The sequence below is a fragment of the Bubalus bubalis genome, chromosome 4 (assembly GCF_019923935.1).
Source record: "Bubalus bubalis isolate 160015118507 breed Murrah chromosome 4, NDDB_SH_1, whole genome shotgun sequence".
NCBI classification, from domain to species: Eukaryota; Metazoa; Chordata; class Mammalia; order Artiodactyla; family Bovidae; genus Bubalus; species Bubalus bubalis.
Window position 1 is genome coordinate 83,194,720 of NC_059160.1, and position 19,574 is coordinate 83,214,293.

A 19,574-nucleotide genomic window follows, 5' to 3' on the forward strand; every position below is an offset into this window, starting at 1 on the left:
CAAATATTTGTTGACTCATGATTATATTTCAATAAAGAGGTGTTTGAGGAAACGGCGTCAACTTACAGTTTACCTAGGCAACCTTGCCTTAACCTCTCCAGGTCTCATTTGCCTTATCTACACAAAGAAGATTTTGCGTTGTTTGTAAAATTTCATAGAACTCGTTCCACACATTTATTCCTGACAGCAGATCTCCAAAGGGCGTACCAAGACTGAGGTCCTGAGACTCAGAGATGTTGGGTCATTTGCCTGAGCTGCTGCCTGGAGTCACTGGTGAAGCAGATTTAAGCTCACTTCTTTCCGAACTCTCCTTGTGCCGCCTCCAGGGAACGGAGAAGGACTTGGCAGCCTCTCAGGGCTTTTTCAGCTCCACAAGGCCAAGCCGTAAAACAACAGAGCCTGACCACAACCAAGAGCTGTGATGCCAACAGTAATAAAGTATGGACAATGTCTAAGGGTATTTATTTAATTTGTGAGCTTGGTTTTTATACTCTTTGTTATTCCAGAAGGGACTGGAGGTCATATTGAGTGTTATGTGGGGCCTTATCATTGTTCCCAACTGTGATAGTATAAGGGTAAAAATTCAGGTTTTTCATTAAGGTCTTTATTTCTACAAAATTCCCAGAGTCATTGATCTCTCTTTCCTAACAGTAAATATTTATCTGCAGAATATAGTTTCATCATGAACTTAAAAAAACATTTAAAGCCACAAATGCTAAAAAACGTAGTTCACTTGATGGATTCAAATTTCTCTAATCGATTCTTATAGCAGTTTTACTCTAGAGGCCCCTTTAAATTTAGTTTTTTGTGTTGTGTCTGTAAATAGCAACCACTGACTCAAAAGAGAATTTTTATATTATTTTTTAACTTACGAAGAATATTCTGCATATCCACATAGCTTACTTATACGTGCATGCTAAGTTGCTTTAGTTGTGTCTGAGTCTTCATGATCCCATGGACGATAGCCCACCAGACTCATCTGTCCCTGGGATTCTCCAAGCCCTCCTCCAGGGGATCTTCGAGACCCAGGGATCGAACTCGTGTTTCTTATGTTGCCTGCATTGGCAGGCTGGTTCTTTACCACTAGCACCACCTGGGAAGCCCGTAGGTTACTTATACTAACCCTCAATGAATGCTTTTGCAGTTGAATTTTGCCAACTTGTTGAATGTTTAAAAAAAAAAAAAAAAGACATGGCTCCTTTGTATGCAGATAATAATCACATATTATTTTGTATATTTTGTCCAGGGCACAATATTAAGCAGGCGAAGATGTTGGGATGTGATTTTGCTTATCTGAACCTCTGGCAAAAATGTTTAGCCTATAAAATAAGACTCCTGCAAATATTTTCCAGCAATAATTACAGAAATATAAACTATATTCAGAAAATTTTCTACCTCTAAACCTGAAAAAAAAATATTCCTGAGAAAGAAATTCACAAAGACAGCTTAGTAAAACATTTTGTCACACAAATATAATATTCTGTAATGCAATAATCCAAGTTGCTGATTGATCCTGACTGACCATAGCACAGGTTTAGAAGACTCCACTGAGGCCATGAGTAACTACTATTGTGGAGCTTATCCTCAAAGGAAACAAACCAACAAACAAAAAAAATGAAAAAAACTGGACTATTGGACTACTGCTTGCTTTTCTTTTCTTTTCTTTTTTTTAAAGTACAACTTTTATTTTGTTTGATTTGATTAGAGAAATTTTTCTCATCCCCACTTGTGAACCTAAGATTGAGAGTAAACTGATGTATTTCAGATTTGAACAGAGAAGAGAACCAATTGCTTAAATGAAATATTTCTTAGCTGAGTGTCATCAATAACCCTAACTGCCAAGTCCAGCAAAAACTTTTCATGTCTTTTCTTAGTTAATCTCACTGACACATTCAGCACCACTAACCATGTTCTGTTGAGCCATTCTGGCTTCAATCCTCTCTGGTTCCAGGTACTTTTCTCTTGGAGTCCTTAATTGACTTTATTTTCTTTGTTTAGCCTTTAAATGTTAGTGTTTCCCAGGGTTTATAACTTGCTTCTCTTTATACCTTCTGAGGTCTCTCTGAGCAATTTCTTCTATATACCAATAATTTCTAAATCTGTTCTCTCCAGCTGGAATGGCAACCCACTCCATAATTCTTGCCTGGAGAATTCAATTGACAGAGGAACCTGGAGGGCTACAGTCCACAGGAATGCAAAGAGTTGGACACAGCTGAACAACTAACACTACTTTTTATACTTTTTTATCTATTGACAAGATTTTCATGTGTTTTCTACATAGATTTATCAAAGGCACCTCAAATCCAACATTTCCAAAGGAGAACTTAGGGCCTTTGCCCATTAGCTCCTCTTCCAGTTGTAAATGCTGCGAAGATATGATACCTCACTCTTAAGTCCAGCAATATATTACTATTAGAATGACCTCCCAAGGTATATCCCTACCTCCAAAATAGGCACCCTTATTCAACAGCTTTTTAGAGCCACATATTTATAAGCATGTTAAATTTTGTCTTTCTTTAAAAATCCAAGTAACTCATATGAAGGCAATTTGAGGTTATTATTACAAGTATGACACAAATAATTGATTTAAGGCACTTAACTCACCACCACTGTATAATTTAATTCAGATAGGAAAAGTCTGCCATATCTCCTACTTATGCATAAATGTGCTACAACACTTCAACTGTCCAACATAAGCCTGAAGTGTGAAGTGGAAGTGTAGAAGATAAATTTTAGCCAATCCACAGGTACAATAGCCACATTAACTACTACAGAACAGAGATGAAGAAATGTTAGAACATGCTTTGCCAAAATGGGTTCATTAATGCTAATTCACTCTGTCATTTAAGAAACAATCATTTAAAATGTAATTGTATTGGAGCAGTAGTAGACAATTTTGAGTTAAAAAAGACTAGAAATATCTGATTCCAATTTCTCTTCAATACTGAACTCTGTTTTACAGCAGTGGTGAATGAATGAACATCAAATTCATCCAGACTTCCATAGCTTCAATATGGGTACCTTCACTATATCCTGAAAGCATTCTGGTTTTGGTTTGGCTGACTCTGAAGTTAGCAAATTCTCTCTTATATTGAGCTGAAATATTCTTCCTTAAACTTTTACCCACTGTGTAGAATCTGTCCTCCCTACCAACATAGAACAAATGCATACTGACTTCCATGTGAGAAAGTATAAAGATGTGATGCCTGGAACTGTGGCAGCTGTTTTACGACCATTAGCAGTTGATCAACAGAACTACAGAAATGCCAATCCAGCACCCTTGCCATTGTAGAACTCCTGAATCTAACTTAAATCTAGTGACTTTCTGATTTTATTATGTAAAGAATAAATGTCTTTGAGTTCAAGCCACTAATAATCAGGGCTTTTCCTGCTTGCAACAGAATACAATGGAACTTATACAGAATAGTTATAATTCAATTGTGCTTCTCTGGGGATTTGGTAATTTGGCAAGACTTTTCATTTAGTGTGGGTCTCAGAATAGGTACTACTCCAAAAATCTGAGCAGAATTTATTAGTGCAAAGATATGAACACTTCACCTATTAATGTAATCTAATATGTTGCTAGTGATTTAATACATAAGCAATAGAACCTTCAGTTATTTACCTGTGTTGTGTGACATCCATGTATACCTTAAATTGATGCAACAGACTTTTTTATATATAAATAAGCCTGTAATGAACTCAATACAACATAGAAACTATATTTCTCTTGAATGCATTATTATGTGTAGCCCAGTGACATTCTGCAATTGTTGACTTTAGGTGCTTCGTAAGAGGAGCAATAGGTTGCTAAGGAAGTAAAAGATGTTGCTAAGAAAATATAAAGACAAGCTAATGTAAAATGATAAAAATAAAATAATTATGGCAGCAATTGCAGTAGGGAAAACTCAGACCAGTATTCAAATGCTCGTCTGTCTCCCCATCACTTCCTGCCAGGGACCTGCACAAGCTACTTAGACCATTTAAGCCTTGTTTCCTCATATACATAATGAATAAGACCTACAATTGTGAGGAATACAGAAGTCTCTCACACAGTGTTAGGAGGTCACTGACCCTTGCTGCTTCCTTCCTATTCCTATTTTTTCACTTTTCTTACAGAGATACAATAATCCCTGCGTTGAAAAATTTCTCAACACACGCCTCAAACCAGAGTATTAGTCATCTCAGCCCACTCAAAGACACACTGTCTTAAGTATCAAGAAGGATGATAAAGGAATAGATTTCACAGGCAGCAGACAAATGCAAAAACATAATTGCTGGCACTAGCTAGAAAAGATTGAGAAGCATATTCACCCATTCCCAGAGCAAAGAGGCATCCTCCTTCACCTTGGGCTCCAAGCTGTCTTCCTGGGAGAAACACTCAACCTGGGTATAAAGATGAGGGGCCCGTGGGAGCTTAAGGTTTACTATCTTTTTAGATTATAAAAGATATATATGTATACAATGGAACTTTTTCAAGTATGACTATATACATATGTGCATGTGTGTGTGTGTATTTTGGAAATATATAAAATATGGAATTACAGAGAAATACCAAATCACTTAAACATGCCAGCATTTAGCAGATAGTTTCCAAAAAAGTTTTTTCCAGATCAGGGGGTTTGGGAAAGAGGGCACTAACCAACAGATTTGTGAGATTTTTGGAACACATATCACCTTTGGTTCCAGCTCTGAGATTAAAATACTAGAAAGAAAATTATGGGTCTCTAAGAAGGGGAACCAAGTAAGTGACTGTAGTCACAAGGCTTTTGATTCAATAGCAAGGCCTGAGATTAGGTCCTTTCTAAGCTGTCCAGCAGGTTTCTCTTGATCAAGGGGAGGGGAGAATTCTGAACAACTTTTTTCTGAGCATGTAAACTATCTTTGGATGGCACTGAACTAAGCATGAGACATGAGGAATCTAACACCAGCCTAGCCTTAAAAACTTGAATTTATAAGTAAAGCTGGTACCCTCAAATGGGTAAAATTATGTGAAAACATAAATAAAAAATGTCTGGTTCCAAAAAGAAGAGGATGAGCCTTTTTTTTTTCTTTTTAAATGATTCTAGTATTTCTGTTGCATCTAATGGCATACATCTGGACCCAGGAGACAAAGAATTCAATGCAGTAATGTTTGTTCCTGTTTGGCTGCAGTCATTAAAATGCATTACTAAATCCTTTCATTAAAAAAAATGATATCAAATACCAACTCAGAAGTGTTAACTTCAAAATTAATTGAACACCTCTGTGGTCACAATTTGCCAAACAAATCTTTCCATTAGAGGCATAATGTAAAATAGTAATAAAATGAAATTATTTTCTAGTGAGTGCTATTAAAGCAATGTTACAATTTATGCAGTCAGAACAACGTAGCAACCAGTAATTATCTCTTAACTACCTCTGAAATTACGCTTCTGTTAAATATATTATTATATGTAGCGCAGCAACAGCCTGCGATTGTTAACTCCATGTGGGTACTTTTTATAGAATAAATCAAAAACCAATGACTTCACAAGTGGTCATTTGTTTCTGGCAGAGTTTTAGGTTCTGTGTGGGTGTATGAAGCTAATTTCTATGACAAGAAAATCAATTCAAAGAGAAGAAGGTCGACTCTGTACAAAAGCATCTGTGTTTTTTATAGTCTTTACATATTCATATCTGTATCTTACAAACCCCTGGAATATGTTCCTTTAGTGAATCTTATATAATTTCAGACTTGGTGGAAAGCCAAGGCTGAGTTGTTAGCGCCAGTGATTGCTTTGCTCTTGTGGGACTGGAGGCCAAGGGTCAGGAAGAGTCCCTCACGAATAGCGACCACAGCAGCTACAAGGCAGCGAAAGAGTCCAGGGGATCACCAGGGCTACTGCTGGCCAAAAGGGGAGTCTCTCCCACTCCCATCCCCCAGCATCTCCCACCTGACGTCAGAATTGAAAGGTTTCTGCCACGTGCAGGGTGCAGGGCCTTTGGAAGGTTTGCCTCTCCAGTGGAAAGCTGCTTTGTCATTACCCTGCCACATCTTGGTCCAGATAAAATAAAGCCTACCCCTACTTTAAGCAAAACCACAACGTGAAAAATGTATAAATTAACAGATGGCAGGTCCTTTTGCAACTGAATTATAGAATTCAAAGTAAGAAGTATGTAGCTCCGTACTAAGCTGGGCACTTAGTGAACAAGATATCCATTGTATCTAAGATTTCGAGGCCTGTGATAATGCTAAAGAAATAGGCATGGTTAGATAAGTGGTAAAGAATCTGCCTGCCAATGCAGGAGACACAGGAGACATGGGCTCAATACCTGGATTAGGAAGATCCCCAGGAGGAGGAAATGGCAGCCCAGGCCAGGATTTTTGCCTGAAAACACCCATGGACAGAGGAGCCTGGAGGGCTACAGTCCATGGGGTTGCAAAGAGTCGGACACAACTGAGCACACACTCACAAAGACTTTAAACAAAGTCATAGAAGAATTAAGACTTCTTCCAGAGCTCATACTACATGTAAGTAAATAATGGCAAAAATATATGTTACGAGGTCACCTGGAAACAGATGATGATGAACTAGACTGGGGTGATTGCCATGGAGACACAAGAGGGACTCCGATGGAAGAATTGAGAGAAGCTAGGGGGGCTACAGTCCACAGGGTTGCAAAGAGTCAGACGCGACTGAGCGACTTCACTCACTCACTCACTCAGGGAATAACTAACCGGGGTCAAGGGAAACAGGATAGACCCAGTGTTTCTTTCTTGAATGACTTAGTGGGTAGTAGTGGCATTCACTAAACAGAACAGATTAATGTGAAATCTTTTAAACCATGGTCTCTGCTAAACCATGAAAAATAATTTCATTTACTGTGTGTGCATGCTCAGTCACTTCAGTTGTGTCCAACTCTTTGTGACCCCATGGACTGTAGCCCACCAGACTCCTCTATCCATGGATTTTCCAGGCAAGAATACTGGAGTGGGTTGCCATGCCTTCCTCCAGGGCAATCTTCCCAACTCAGGGATCAAACCCAGGTCTCTTGAGTCTCCTGCATTGACAGGTGGATTCTTTTCCAGTAGCACCACCTGGGAAGCCCCAATCTCAAGGAGTGAAGGATAAAATTTAGGGGCCCAGTGGAACCCCACTTCCAGCTCCTGTCTGAGCCCCTAGCTTTCTAATGTAGCTCCTACATCAGACAAAGACAAGAAAGTTCCATCAGCAGAAGATGGGTTTCTTTTCCCCATGGCAGGACTAGCTCTTTTAAGAGATGGATACATACCCTGAGATACGGCGGCAAGCAGCCAGGTAGCTTTGCTGAAAGCTTAGCCCCACTGAAATCAAGCTTCAGGAAATTATTCTGGTTAACATTTCTGGCCTCATTTATGTTTTTCTCCTCTTTACTATTACCCACACTGGTCTTTGCTGAACAACCACATTCAAATATATGCCTTTCCAAGTTTAGATTTTGAGTTTACCTCTCTGAGTGTGCCAAAGCAAGTATCCATCAGCCTGCTTCTATAAACTGACATTCTTAGCCCTGTTCTCATCTCAGTATAAGCTTTGTTTTTGCTGAGTCTTTTCAAGTGTGTCCACTCTGGCCTTAGACCAGCAAGGCTCCCTGGATCTGTCATGTCCCTAACTCTTAAACCATCTCCAATTACGATCCATCTGGAACTTACCAGTCCCTTTTCCAAGTTGCTACCTCAGCGCAAATCCAAGACTTTAGTGCGGTAACAAGGCAGTTACTAAATACCTCAACATATGTATTTTACGGTTAGACCACCTGGAATAATGTTATAATCATTGGTAGCCTCCCTAGTATTCAGTAACAGAATTTCTTATAAAGTTTATAGCCCCCAAAATAATCAAGACTAATTTGTTATTAAACTATGAACTTAGCAAACGTGTTAACACTGTATAGTATCAATTCAGAGCATAGTGCGAAAAAAAATGTGTAATAGAATAAAACACATTTAGTGGGTTTCAAGGTTATTGAAAGCATGCAGAATGAATTAAGATTTTCTTTTTAAATCCAAAAATACATATATAACCATAAAACACCTTACATACCTCCTTCCATCTGTTGGCTTTCCATGAAGGGCATCGGACAGATCTACAAGCTTTATGTGTTCGAGGTTTCTGTAGATGCCTGCAATATTTTTCTTCTAATTTCCCATGAAATTGGTCAATGCAAAGCACCTCACGGTATTTTAAACCTTTACCACAGGAAGCTGAGCACTGGAAGATAAATATGAATGCACTTGATTCATTTTACCTTGACTGATTTATCTATAAGAAGCAGGAAATGAAACAATCAAAACATCATTGCTTTGATATTTTCATCAAATTATACTTTGATATTTCTAAGGAGAGAATTTAAAATTTGCCAGTCTGCCCTAGACCATAAATCAATGTTGGTATCATAAGGTAACCATTTATATTATAAAAAGTATTGATTAACTACCATACACTAAGCACTCTTCTGGCACATAAATGCTTTAGTTCTTTAAAGACTATCTGCAACTAACTACCGTTACCACACATATTCTAATAAAAAACTTGCTTTCAATTTTGTATGGTCATGTCCTGCTCTATTTTTAACCCTGTATGTCTTGCCACAGTGCAAACTATGTTTTGAATGTTAAAAAAAAAAAAAACTCTCAATGTAGGAAAACATGAGAAAGCAGAAAACTTTTTTTCAATACATTAATTTATTTGGCAGCACTGGGTCTCTATTGTGGCACGTGGGATCTTTCATTGCAGTGCACAGGCTCTAGTTACAGCACACGACTCTCCAGTTATGCAAGAGGGGTTAGTTGTTTCATAGCGTGTGGATCTTAGTTCCATGGCCAGGGATTGAACCTGCATCTGCTGTATTGGAAGGCAGATTCTTAACCACCGGACCACCAGAGAAATCCTCCAAATTTATTTTTTTTAAGCATGATTCAATTGAAGTGTTTTTTTTTTTTTTAAATCGATCTGGCAATGGTATCATTCCAACACAAACCCTCCAAAATATTTTGCAGAAAACTAACTAAAATCTCTGTAAATATACAGGTTAAATAATTTGGCGTCAGTTTTCAACCAGTTACCATTTTATGAGTGAAGTCATTGCAGAGGAGACGAGCTGGGGCTCTAGCACTAAATACCAGCTCTGCCACTTACTAGCTGGGTGACGTTAGACATATTTCACCCCCTGTCCAAGCCTTGGTTTCATTATAAAGATGATAATTTCACCAATATTACTGGTTTATTATGAAGATTAACATGAGATAAAGTGTATGGAATGTCTGGTCCTGTTACACATGGTGCATCCTCAGTGAGTATTAGCTTCTCCTACCATTTTCCTTCATAAACTCTCAGGATGTTGATAATTTTCAGCATGATATATGCACCAGGGAAGAGTTAAGCTAAGAAGACATGGATTCCAGATAACTCCTGTCATTCTCCTGGAATAGCTGGTCACATATGGTTTCATTTGAAAACATATACTGAGTTCTGAGAACATTAGATAATATATTATGCATTTTATGTATGAGTTCAAAGACTGCATATCTAATATAGACTATATATTGCCTAAATATTTTAAATTAAAAAATGAATAGTTTGAGGATAATTTACCTTTATTAGATTACAATGGTATATCCCATTTGAATAGGCAATTAATTGAACTTGTTGCCTTGATTATTAAGACTTATTACCATATCTGAGATGTTCTCTTTCCCTTAACACCTACACCCTTACATGTGACTTAAAAAATATTTAATTCTGTGTGAATTGCTAATGAATCTTCATAAATTGTATTGTGTTCATTCCTTCTTGCTATTGATCTTCTCTTTCAGACCTACCTTTCTGTATGACATACTTCCCCTGGCTGTTTATCTTAGGTACTTCCCTGCCTGCTTCTTGACTTGTGTTTTTTTTTTTTTTCAAAGAATATAACATATTTTATACTTTAGTATAAAGTATACTAAACTTTTAAAAATCACATACTGTTGAATAGCAAGCATATATTATCAGGGAGTATACATGCATGTCCACACATAGAAGAATGCTTTTACCAGCAAGGACCTACTGCATAGTACAGAGAACTATACTCAAAATTCTGTATTAACCTATAAGGGAAAAGAATCTGAAAACTAATAGCTATACATGTATGTATAACTGAATCACTGTGCTTTACACCTGAAACAAACACAGCATTGTAAATCAACTATACTTCAATTAAAAATATATTAAGCTGCTTTTTAAAACACACACACACACAGACACACAAAGAAAGTTTTTCTTCTCAGGTTCATATAATTTTTTCTAACTTTTCAATTGTGACCTTTTGAGCAAAAGAGCATTCATTACTCTCCCTGAATGTCCCTTTTAAACAGTAATCATTTGTGAATATTCATGATATGAATGCAGCAATACTTATGGAAGATGGGAAAACACTTATTATTTTATTCTTTTGGTGAATATTATCACGTTTCTACCATATACCAAAAGCAGCAAATAAATATAGATTCATTGAACAACTCTTGCCTTTGATTTATCCTCAAAGTGCTTATAATCCAGATGACACATATCACCTATTAAATGAATAATGCCAATTCAGTTCAGTTCACTTCAGTCGCTCAGTCATGTCCGACTCTTTGAGACCCCATGAATTGCAGCACACCAGGGCCTTCCTGTCCATCACCACTTCCAAAGTTCACTCAGACTCACGTCCATCCAGTCAGTGATGCCATCCAGCCATCTCATCCTCTGTCGTCCCCTTCTCCTCCTGCCCCCAATCCCTCCCAGCATCAGAGTCTTTTCCAATGAGTCAACTCTTCGCCTGAGGTGGCCAAAGTACTGGACATCACCAGATGGTCAACACCGAAATCAGATTGATTATATTCTTTGCAGCCAAAGATGGAGAAGCTCTATACAGTCAGCAAAAACAAGACCAGGAGCTGACTGTGGCTCAGATCATGAACTCCTTATTGCCAAATTCAGACTGAAATTGAAGAAAGTAGGGAAAACCACTAGACCATTCAGGTATGACCTAAATCAAATCCCTTATGATTAGACAGTGGAAGTGGGAAATATAAATATATTTAAGGGCCTAGATCTGATAGAGTGCCTGATGAACTATGGACTGAGGTTCGTAACATTGTGCAGGAGACAGGGATCAAGACCATCCCCATGGAAAAGAAAAGCAAGAAAAGCAAAATGGCTGTGTGGGGAGGCCTTACAAATAGCTGTGAAAAGAAGAGAAGCAAAAAGCAAAGGAGAAGAGGAAAGATATAAGCATCTGAATGCAGAGTTCCAAAGAATAGCAAGAAGTGATAAGAAAGCCTTCCTCAGCGATCAGTGCAAAGAAATAGAGGAAAACAACAGAATGGGAAAGATGAGAGATCTCTTCAAGAAAATTAGAGATACCAAGGGAACATTTCATGCAAAGATGGGCTCAATAAAGGACAGAAATGGTATGGCTTTAACAGAAGCAGAAGACATTAGAAGCAGAGATGGCAAGATTACACAGAAGAACTATACAAAAAAGATCTTCACAACCCAGATAATCCTGATGGTGTGATCACTCACCTAGAGTCAGACATCCTGGAATGTGAAGTCAAGTGGGCCTTAGAAAGCATCACTACGAACAAAGCTAGTGGAGGTGATGGTATTCCAGTTGAGCTATTTCAAATCCTGAAAGATAATGCTGTCAAAGTCCTGCACTCAATATGCCAGCAAATTTGGAAAACTCAGCAGTGGCCACAGGACTGGAAAAGGTCCGTTTTCATTCCAATCCCAAAGAAAGGCAATGCCAAAGAATGCTCAAACTACCGCACAATTGCACTCATTTCACACGCTAGTAAAGTAATGCTCAAAATTCTCCAAGCCAGGCTTCAGCAATTCATGAACCGTGAACTTCCTGATGTTCAAGCTGGTTTTAGATAAGGCAGAGGAACCAGAGATCAAATTGCCAACATCCGCTGGATCATGGAAAAAGCAAGAGAGTTCCAGAAAAACGTCTATTTCTGCTTTATTGATTATGCTAAAGCCTTTGACTGTGTGGATCACAATAAACTGTGGAAAATTCTTCAAGAGATGGGAATACCAGACCACCTGACCTGCCTCTTGAGAAACCTATATGCAGGTCAGGAAGCAACAGTTAGAACTGAACATGGAACAACAGACTGGTTCCAAATAGGAAAAGGAGTGCATCAAGGCTGCATATTGTCACCCTGCTTATTTAACTTCTATGCAGAGTACATCATGAGAAACGCTGGGCTGGAAGAAGCACAAGCTGGAATCCAGATTGCCAGGAGAAATATCAATAACCTCAGATATACAGATGACACTACCCTTATGGCAGAAAGTGAAGAGGAACTAAAAAGCCTCTTGATGAAAGTGAAAGAGGAGAGTGAAAAAGTTGGCTTAAAGCTCAACATTCAGAAAACTAAGATCATGGCATCTTAGATGGGACCAAAACTAAGATCATGGTCCCATCATTTCATGGGAAATAGATGGGGAATAATGCCAGAGTACGTCTTAAATAATATTACTCCATAAAGATCAGAATAAAAATATAAGACAGTAAAAAAAACATTCAGTTCAGTTCAGTCACTCAGTCCTGTCCGACTCTTTGTGACCCCATGAATCGCAGCACGCCAGGCCTCCCTGTCCATCACCAACTCCCGGAATTCACTCAGACTCACGTCCATCGAGTCAGTGATGCCATCCAGCCATCTCATCCTCTGTCCTCCCCTTCTCCTCCTGCCCCCAATCCCTCCCAGCATCAGAGTCTTTTCCAAGGAGTCAACTCTTCACATGAGGTGGCCAAAGTACTGGAGTTTCAGCTTTAGCATCATTCCTTCCAAAGAAATCCCAGGGCTGATCTCCTTTAGAATGGACTGGTTGGATCTCCTTGCAGTCCAAGGGACTCTCAAGAGCCTTCTCCAATAGCACAGTTCAAAAACATCAATTCTTCGGCGCTCAGCCTTCTTCACAGTCAACTCTCACATCCATACATGACCACAGCTAAAAGCACAGCCATTAAAATAATACAATAAAATTTATGATTAAATCAAGACAATCATGAAAAATAGCCATTTCTTTATGGGATATTTGGTAAGCACTCAGGAAGATGTGATATTTAAACTCAGTCTTGAAGATGTAGGTTTGTTGATGGACAAAGGTGGATGGTCTTATATATTTGTTAGATGTATCTTATCTATACATTGCCCTTGTGTCTCTGTTTTTCAGCATTCTCATAGTTCTTTTATCAGTGCCAAGAATCCAAGAATCTCACAGTAAACATGCAGTAAATTGTTGATGTTTTTTATAAGAATGACCAATTCACTTAACGAAACTATGTAACACAAGAGGAGACATTCAGCCAAAGATACTACTTTAGAATGAACAATACATTTTCTCTATAAGCAACATCTTTGTATGGAATGTAAACTGTGATACTATAGTTCACTGCTAAAGTGAAGACTGGCTTCTCCTCATGTAACTCAAAGTCTCCTTTGATTCTTTCTCTTCTTTGTTATTCTAATCTGTAACCAAGACTATGGTTAAACATAATTTTAAGCATATTGCTTTTTTTTTCTTTGCTTAAGAACTGACAATGCATCATTATTGTCTACAATGGTGAACCAAACTTACACTCTTCTTTGCTTTCTTGATCCACCAAATTTCAGGCAACATCCCTTTCCAACCTCGTATTCTGTTTCTTTTCAACACACAACCTTTGCTCTAAATAGGCATAATATGATTACTTTCCCTTTAAGGTGACATCTTCACTCACACCAATGCCTGATTGGTATTATTTCCTTTTACCTGGACTACTCACTTGCCCTAGTGTTTCTAAATAGTATTTATCTTTAAAGCTTAAAGTCAACTCTATGGACACATATCATTCACTTCTCTGAACTCTTCTGTCTTACTCGGCTTTTAGCATTTCATCATTTTCTATTTTTGTGTCATCCTTTATCTACCCAAAGTTCTAGAGGTCAAGGACCTTTTAGATCACCCAGGTGACCCACAACTGGTAGGTACAATAAATATCAGCTGATTAATTGATGTTGATCCTGGGTGCAAGCAGTTCTAATTTGTTTTTATTAAACTCTAAAATAATTTATTAAAACAGCTTATATTTCCATGAAATAGATTAATTGGTATTAAACTCAAGGTGCTCTAGGAAAGATAGACAAAAAATATAAAATCAAAGAATTGCTAAGTAAATTATGCTTCAATAACACTTTTAAAGAACTCTTTCCCCAAGATCTGAAAAGGAATAGATATATTATTTTGTCATGTCTGATGAATTTCATGTGGGGATTTAAGTAAGAGAACATGTTATGCAAAGAGTCATGTTTTAGTTGGAATGAGGCAGTCACATTGTAAATAAGTAGTGAAATATTACTTTCCTTCTCTCAAACCACAATACATTCTGAGTTGTAAAGATCCTAAAAAATAGCTTATTTGGTAGAAAAACTCAACTTGGCCATTCTTTTCTCTGGGATCCCAGTAACTCTTTTCATTGCTTTTCTCTATTTTATGTCCCTGATACAATTTTATCTCCTTGAAGATATATTAACACTGTATAACTCATTTCCAGCATGCTTCTCAGAATTTTTTTCTTTAAAAATCACCTCTACACTTTTGACAGACAATCTCCTTCTGAGATTTTTCCATAAGTAATGTAGAGGATTAGTTACAGGAAATGGTGACATTAAATACAAGTAACCTGAATTGACTATTCTTATAAATTAGGTGAAGACACGTGCCTATTTAAGGAAAACAGAACATGTGAAACAAATGTAGAATTTGCAAGCCCTAAAAATGCAATGGAATATCCAGAATTGTGCAGGCTGGATGGCACATTCAATCCCAAAATGGACAGTCAGAATTAATGAGTCCATTCTCACATGATTAACTTTGGAGCAAAAGTCTAGTTTTTCAAGTGAAGTTGTATATAATTACAGAATAAGATTCCTTCCAACATTATAAATGTGGACTATTGTTCTTTTTGTTTACATATAAGGATACTATAGAAGAATAAATAGACAATTTGTGAGAAACTTGTTGATTAATTCTACAAACTTCAATTGCAAGACAAAATAAAATAAGGAAATGAAGTTTATCTAGCTCCAGTTCTAGGAAATGGGAAACAATGGAGGGGGGGTGTGTGTGTGTGTGCACGCACATGAGACTTTCATAGATTTTAATGGTGATCTAGGTCTCTATCATCTCTGAAAGTACTGGGAAACATACTGATACTGGGTTAATTAGTTTGTATCCTAATTAGAAAAAAAAATAGCCCTGAAAAGTAACTATTACACTGTACGTTAGCCATATGTAAATTGCCTTTTATTGAAAACAAACTGGGTGACTTTAGGTAATTTTTTAAATCTCATTCAACCCCTATATTTCACATGTAATATTAGTAAAAGAAGAACTATTTCATATAAATGTCTGGGCAAAGGTAAGGAATGGAGGAGGAAATGGCAACCCACTCCATTATTCTTGCCTGAAAACTTTCATAGACAGAGGAGCCTGGCAGGCTACATACAGCCCATGGGGTCACAGAGAGTCGAACACAACTCAGCACATGTCATGACATGACACAAAGGTGAGGAGAAAGGTATTTTTTAAACAAGAGAAATGACCAGACTCAGAAAACTCTAAAGAATTTATAAAGCTATAGCAAAATGTAAAAATAAAATTAATAAAGAATCCTGCAAAATATAGTGTTGATTACATGAAGGACAACCTTGAAAATGTCTCTCATAATGTAAAAGAAAATGTGAAGATTACATAAAGAATATCGTTTCCTGGAAAATGGTTTACTCATCCCCATCCCTTTGTACATGTCATTTCCTCCAATCTAACACCTTTCTTACATTGCATCCCTACAAATTTTTCAATGCTAAATTTTAAATTACTTTCCCTCCCTCCTTTCCTGATATCAGAGTCCTAACTAGATTAGGTGTGGCTCTTACACAGCTTTTATACCACAATACTCAGTTACCTGTTCCATGTCTCATTTACCTGCTAGACTATAAATTCTCCTGGGAACAGACCTACTGCAGGAAATCATGGAAAATGAAAAAGAACCCAGAATCACTTGTTTCTAATTAAATGTGTTATGAACTATTCTTCGTCTCAAAGGAAGAAGTAATTCCTGTGTACCATGAACCATAGGTCTTCTAAAATAATAGCTATTTCACTGGTGGTACATGAGCTGACTTAGATGATATGTTTTAAATTTAATGCTTATTTTACATAGCAATGGTCACCCTCAATTTTAGCTAAGAAGTAGATTAAAAAAAAAACCGTAAAGTTTGGCCTACTGAATAACAAATGAAGTCAAAGTTAAGTGTAAGAATTAATTACTAATTATTTTAATTAAGTTTGACTAGAAGGAGCCTGGCAGACTACAGGCCATGGGGTTGCAAAGAGTCGGACAAGACAGAGTCACTAACATACAATTTATAAATACATTTAGAAAAGTATCTAGACTAGAAATTTGACTAGAAATGTTTATTTCAATGCTTCTGCATAGTGTTCTCTATGAACGAAGGAAGATATTTTTGTTTCTATGTTCCTTATGTAAATTTTAGCTAAATAACTCTAAGGATAAGTATTAAAACTAACATTTGATTCTTAATATTAGAAAATTATTATTATAAATACCTAATATTAGAAAAGAGCTCTAACATCAACAGTAAGTTCTACATTAAATATTTTTAATGACTATCAAGATAAGCAACCAATCAGCAAAAGTACAGATTTTAAAGAAAAACTCAGAAATTCATATAGATTCTTGGTTTTCCATTTAAAATTTCTAAATTAATTTGATATATAGCCTAAATATTTTCCAGTTTTCTAAATGGACTTAAGTCAGTAAATTTGGTGATGATCCCATTTTTAAAGTGAGCAGAGTTAGTCATTCATGGTCAATTCATCATAACTAGAAGTATCTTGTAATAATAAAAGTACAGCTTCCTTAACACTCTTCAATTGCTGATAAGGAAAATATTAAACTATTATCAAAATTTGATAGTACTATGTATACATTTTATTCAATATTATACTTTTTCAAAAACCATTTCAGGGATGGCTAAAGTTATGACATTTGGTTTTTCAGCTATCAGAAATACCTTGACTTTAGTTTTACAAAAAATGATGTTATACAAAAAATGATTAACAAACAAATATAAAACTGAATATAAATAAGTTGAAAGTGAAAGTGTTAGTCACTTAGTCATGTCTGACTCTTTGCGACCACATGGGCTGTAGTTCACTAGGCTCCTCTGTCTATGACATTCTCCAGGCAAGAATACTGGAGTAGGTAGCCTTTCCCTACCAGGGGATCTCCCCCATCCAGGAATCAAACCCAGGTCTCCCACATTGCAAGTAGATTCTTTAACATCTGAGTCACAAGGGAAGCCCTATTAATTTATCTTTGCTTTTCAAAATTTTTGGATTTTTCTGATTGTTTTTTGAAACTAATTCTTATGTCATTAGGCAATCTGATGAAGAAACAAATTTTTACTTTATTTCTAGATATTGCATCATCTCTTTGTTTCACATACAGCAAGGTTCACAGTCATTAGTTGAAAAAGTAAAAGCTCACAACCAGATGACAGGATGTCATGTCTACCTGATTGCTTATGGTATGATATCTGTTTATGGCAGATATTAGCTAATTTCTTCAAACAACCAAGAAAAATCTGCTACCAAGTGACAAAGGGGTTCACACAGAGTCTGTTTTAGGAGAGCTAAACTCACAGAAATGCAATCATTCAATACACCTTACTACAAACCCAAAATCCTTTCCATCAAGACAAGGGCAACTGAATGAGAAGCATCAATTTACAAGGAATAAAATGGAGTGATGTAGATTTAAACACAAACATATCACAGTAGCTAAAACATAATTGGGTATTTGAAGTGTCTTTCTTGAAACAATTTAAGAGGATTAGTTGTGTTTTTCTTAGTCCTTGTGGCAACTCCAAAAGTATCAATGGATTTCTCTGTAGGAATATGTATTATCTATCTTTGTTTTGTACTTTTCAAAACTAAACTATCATATACTTCTGTAGCAAAGCTAAATTTAAAATTTTTTTCATGGGATATATTTGATCATTATTTTTCTAGAGAATTTTTTAGAATGACATTTTGGTGATCATGTTAAATGTCTTTGTAACACTAATGAAACAAAAGATTTGTCTATGAAATGACATATTACAAAGGGAAATAATAGAGCTTCAGGTCAAACAGACCAGAAATTAGATATCCTGTTGAATAAAACACTATGTATGTTTCATTTTTCTTTCTGATTTTTAAGAATAAAGAAGCTAAACAACAACAACAACAAAAACAGGCCAAAGCTAAACCCAGGAGCAGCATGGTTTTTGAAGTTTCAGGAAGCCAATGATAACTATCTACCTAAGAGAAAAGCCCCACTACAGAAAAACTGTGGGCTTCCCAGGTGGCACTAGTGGTACAAAAACAACCCTGCTGCCAATGCAGGAGAAACAAGAGCTATGGATTTGTACCTGTGGCAGGAAGATCCCCTAGAGAGAGCATGGCAATGCAGTCCCCCATTCCTGCCTGGAGAATCCCGTGGACAGAGGAGCCTGGGGGGCTACAGTCTATAGTGTCACGCAGAGTGGAACACAACTGAAGCAACTTAGCACTCATGCATGCACAGAAAAACATTAGATATGAATTTTGTACAACTACTTTGTAATTAAGAGCATTCCCTACAATGCTAGAATACTATTTAAAATAGAGCTCCTAAATTATTAGAGAAGTAAAACAACATAGCAAGAAACAGCCAAAGTATAGTAGAGTATCTCTGTGTTTAAACAGAAGCACACACACAAAAAAGTCAAAATATGCATATTAAATGTAGTGTCAACTCTATAAAATAGTACTGCTACTGTTCCTTTAATTCGATGCATATGTGCAGTAAGGAGTAAGATACTAAATCTATCAACAGGGACCCCATTCACAGTATTTCCTGAAAGATTATACTTAGAGTTTTAAAGTTTAATGGAGTCTGAAAATTTCCTTTTTAACCTGTTACAGACACCCTTTGACTATGTAGCTTTAACAACCCAAGACAGCATTTGGTTTTTAAAACATGTACTATGAAATATTTCATTCAGTTGTACTGCATCTGATTATATATAAAATTTGCAAATTCAGACATCTAAAATATTTCAAGTCAGGTTTATTTGCAAAGATGTTTGAGTTTCAACTTAAAGGACAAAAAACTAATACAATTATGTAAAGTTTAAAAATAAAATAAAATTAAAAAAAACATAGGCTTAATAATAAACATATCCAATAAATTTTCACTATATTTATATCATCATAAAATTAGAACATTTTAATTTCTATTTCATGTTCTAAAATTTTAGAGTATATATGTATATATTTATGTACAAACACAAAATACATTTACAATTCAAAACTAATCAATGCAACATGATTATCTCATGCATAATTCATTTGGCTAATTCAATTGTAAGTAATGTTTAAAGATAATTTACTATAATATGGAAAAGTTTTGTGATTATTTTTTAATGTAAAACCCAAAGC

At 36.4% G+C, this 19,574-nt stretch overlaps 1 protein-coding gene across 6 annotated transcripts in view; it reads right to left on the reverse strand.

Annotated features, from left to right (window-relative positions):
- Positions 1-19,574, reverse strand: part of ADAMTS20 (ADAM metallopeptidase with thrombospondin type 1 motif 20) — a 203,859-nt gene that overhangs the window by 48,695 nt on the left and 135,590 nt on the right. For all 6 annotated transcript variants that reach the window (XM_025284010.3, XM_006077068.4, XM_044941654.2 and 3 more), the window contains one exon: positions 8,046-8,213. In XM_025284010.3, coding sequence (XP_025139795.3) covers positions 8,046-8,213 — 168 coding nt within the window. The remainder of the gene's footprint in view (positions 1-8,045; positions 8,214-19,574) is intronic.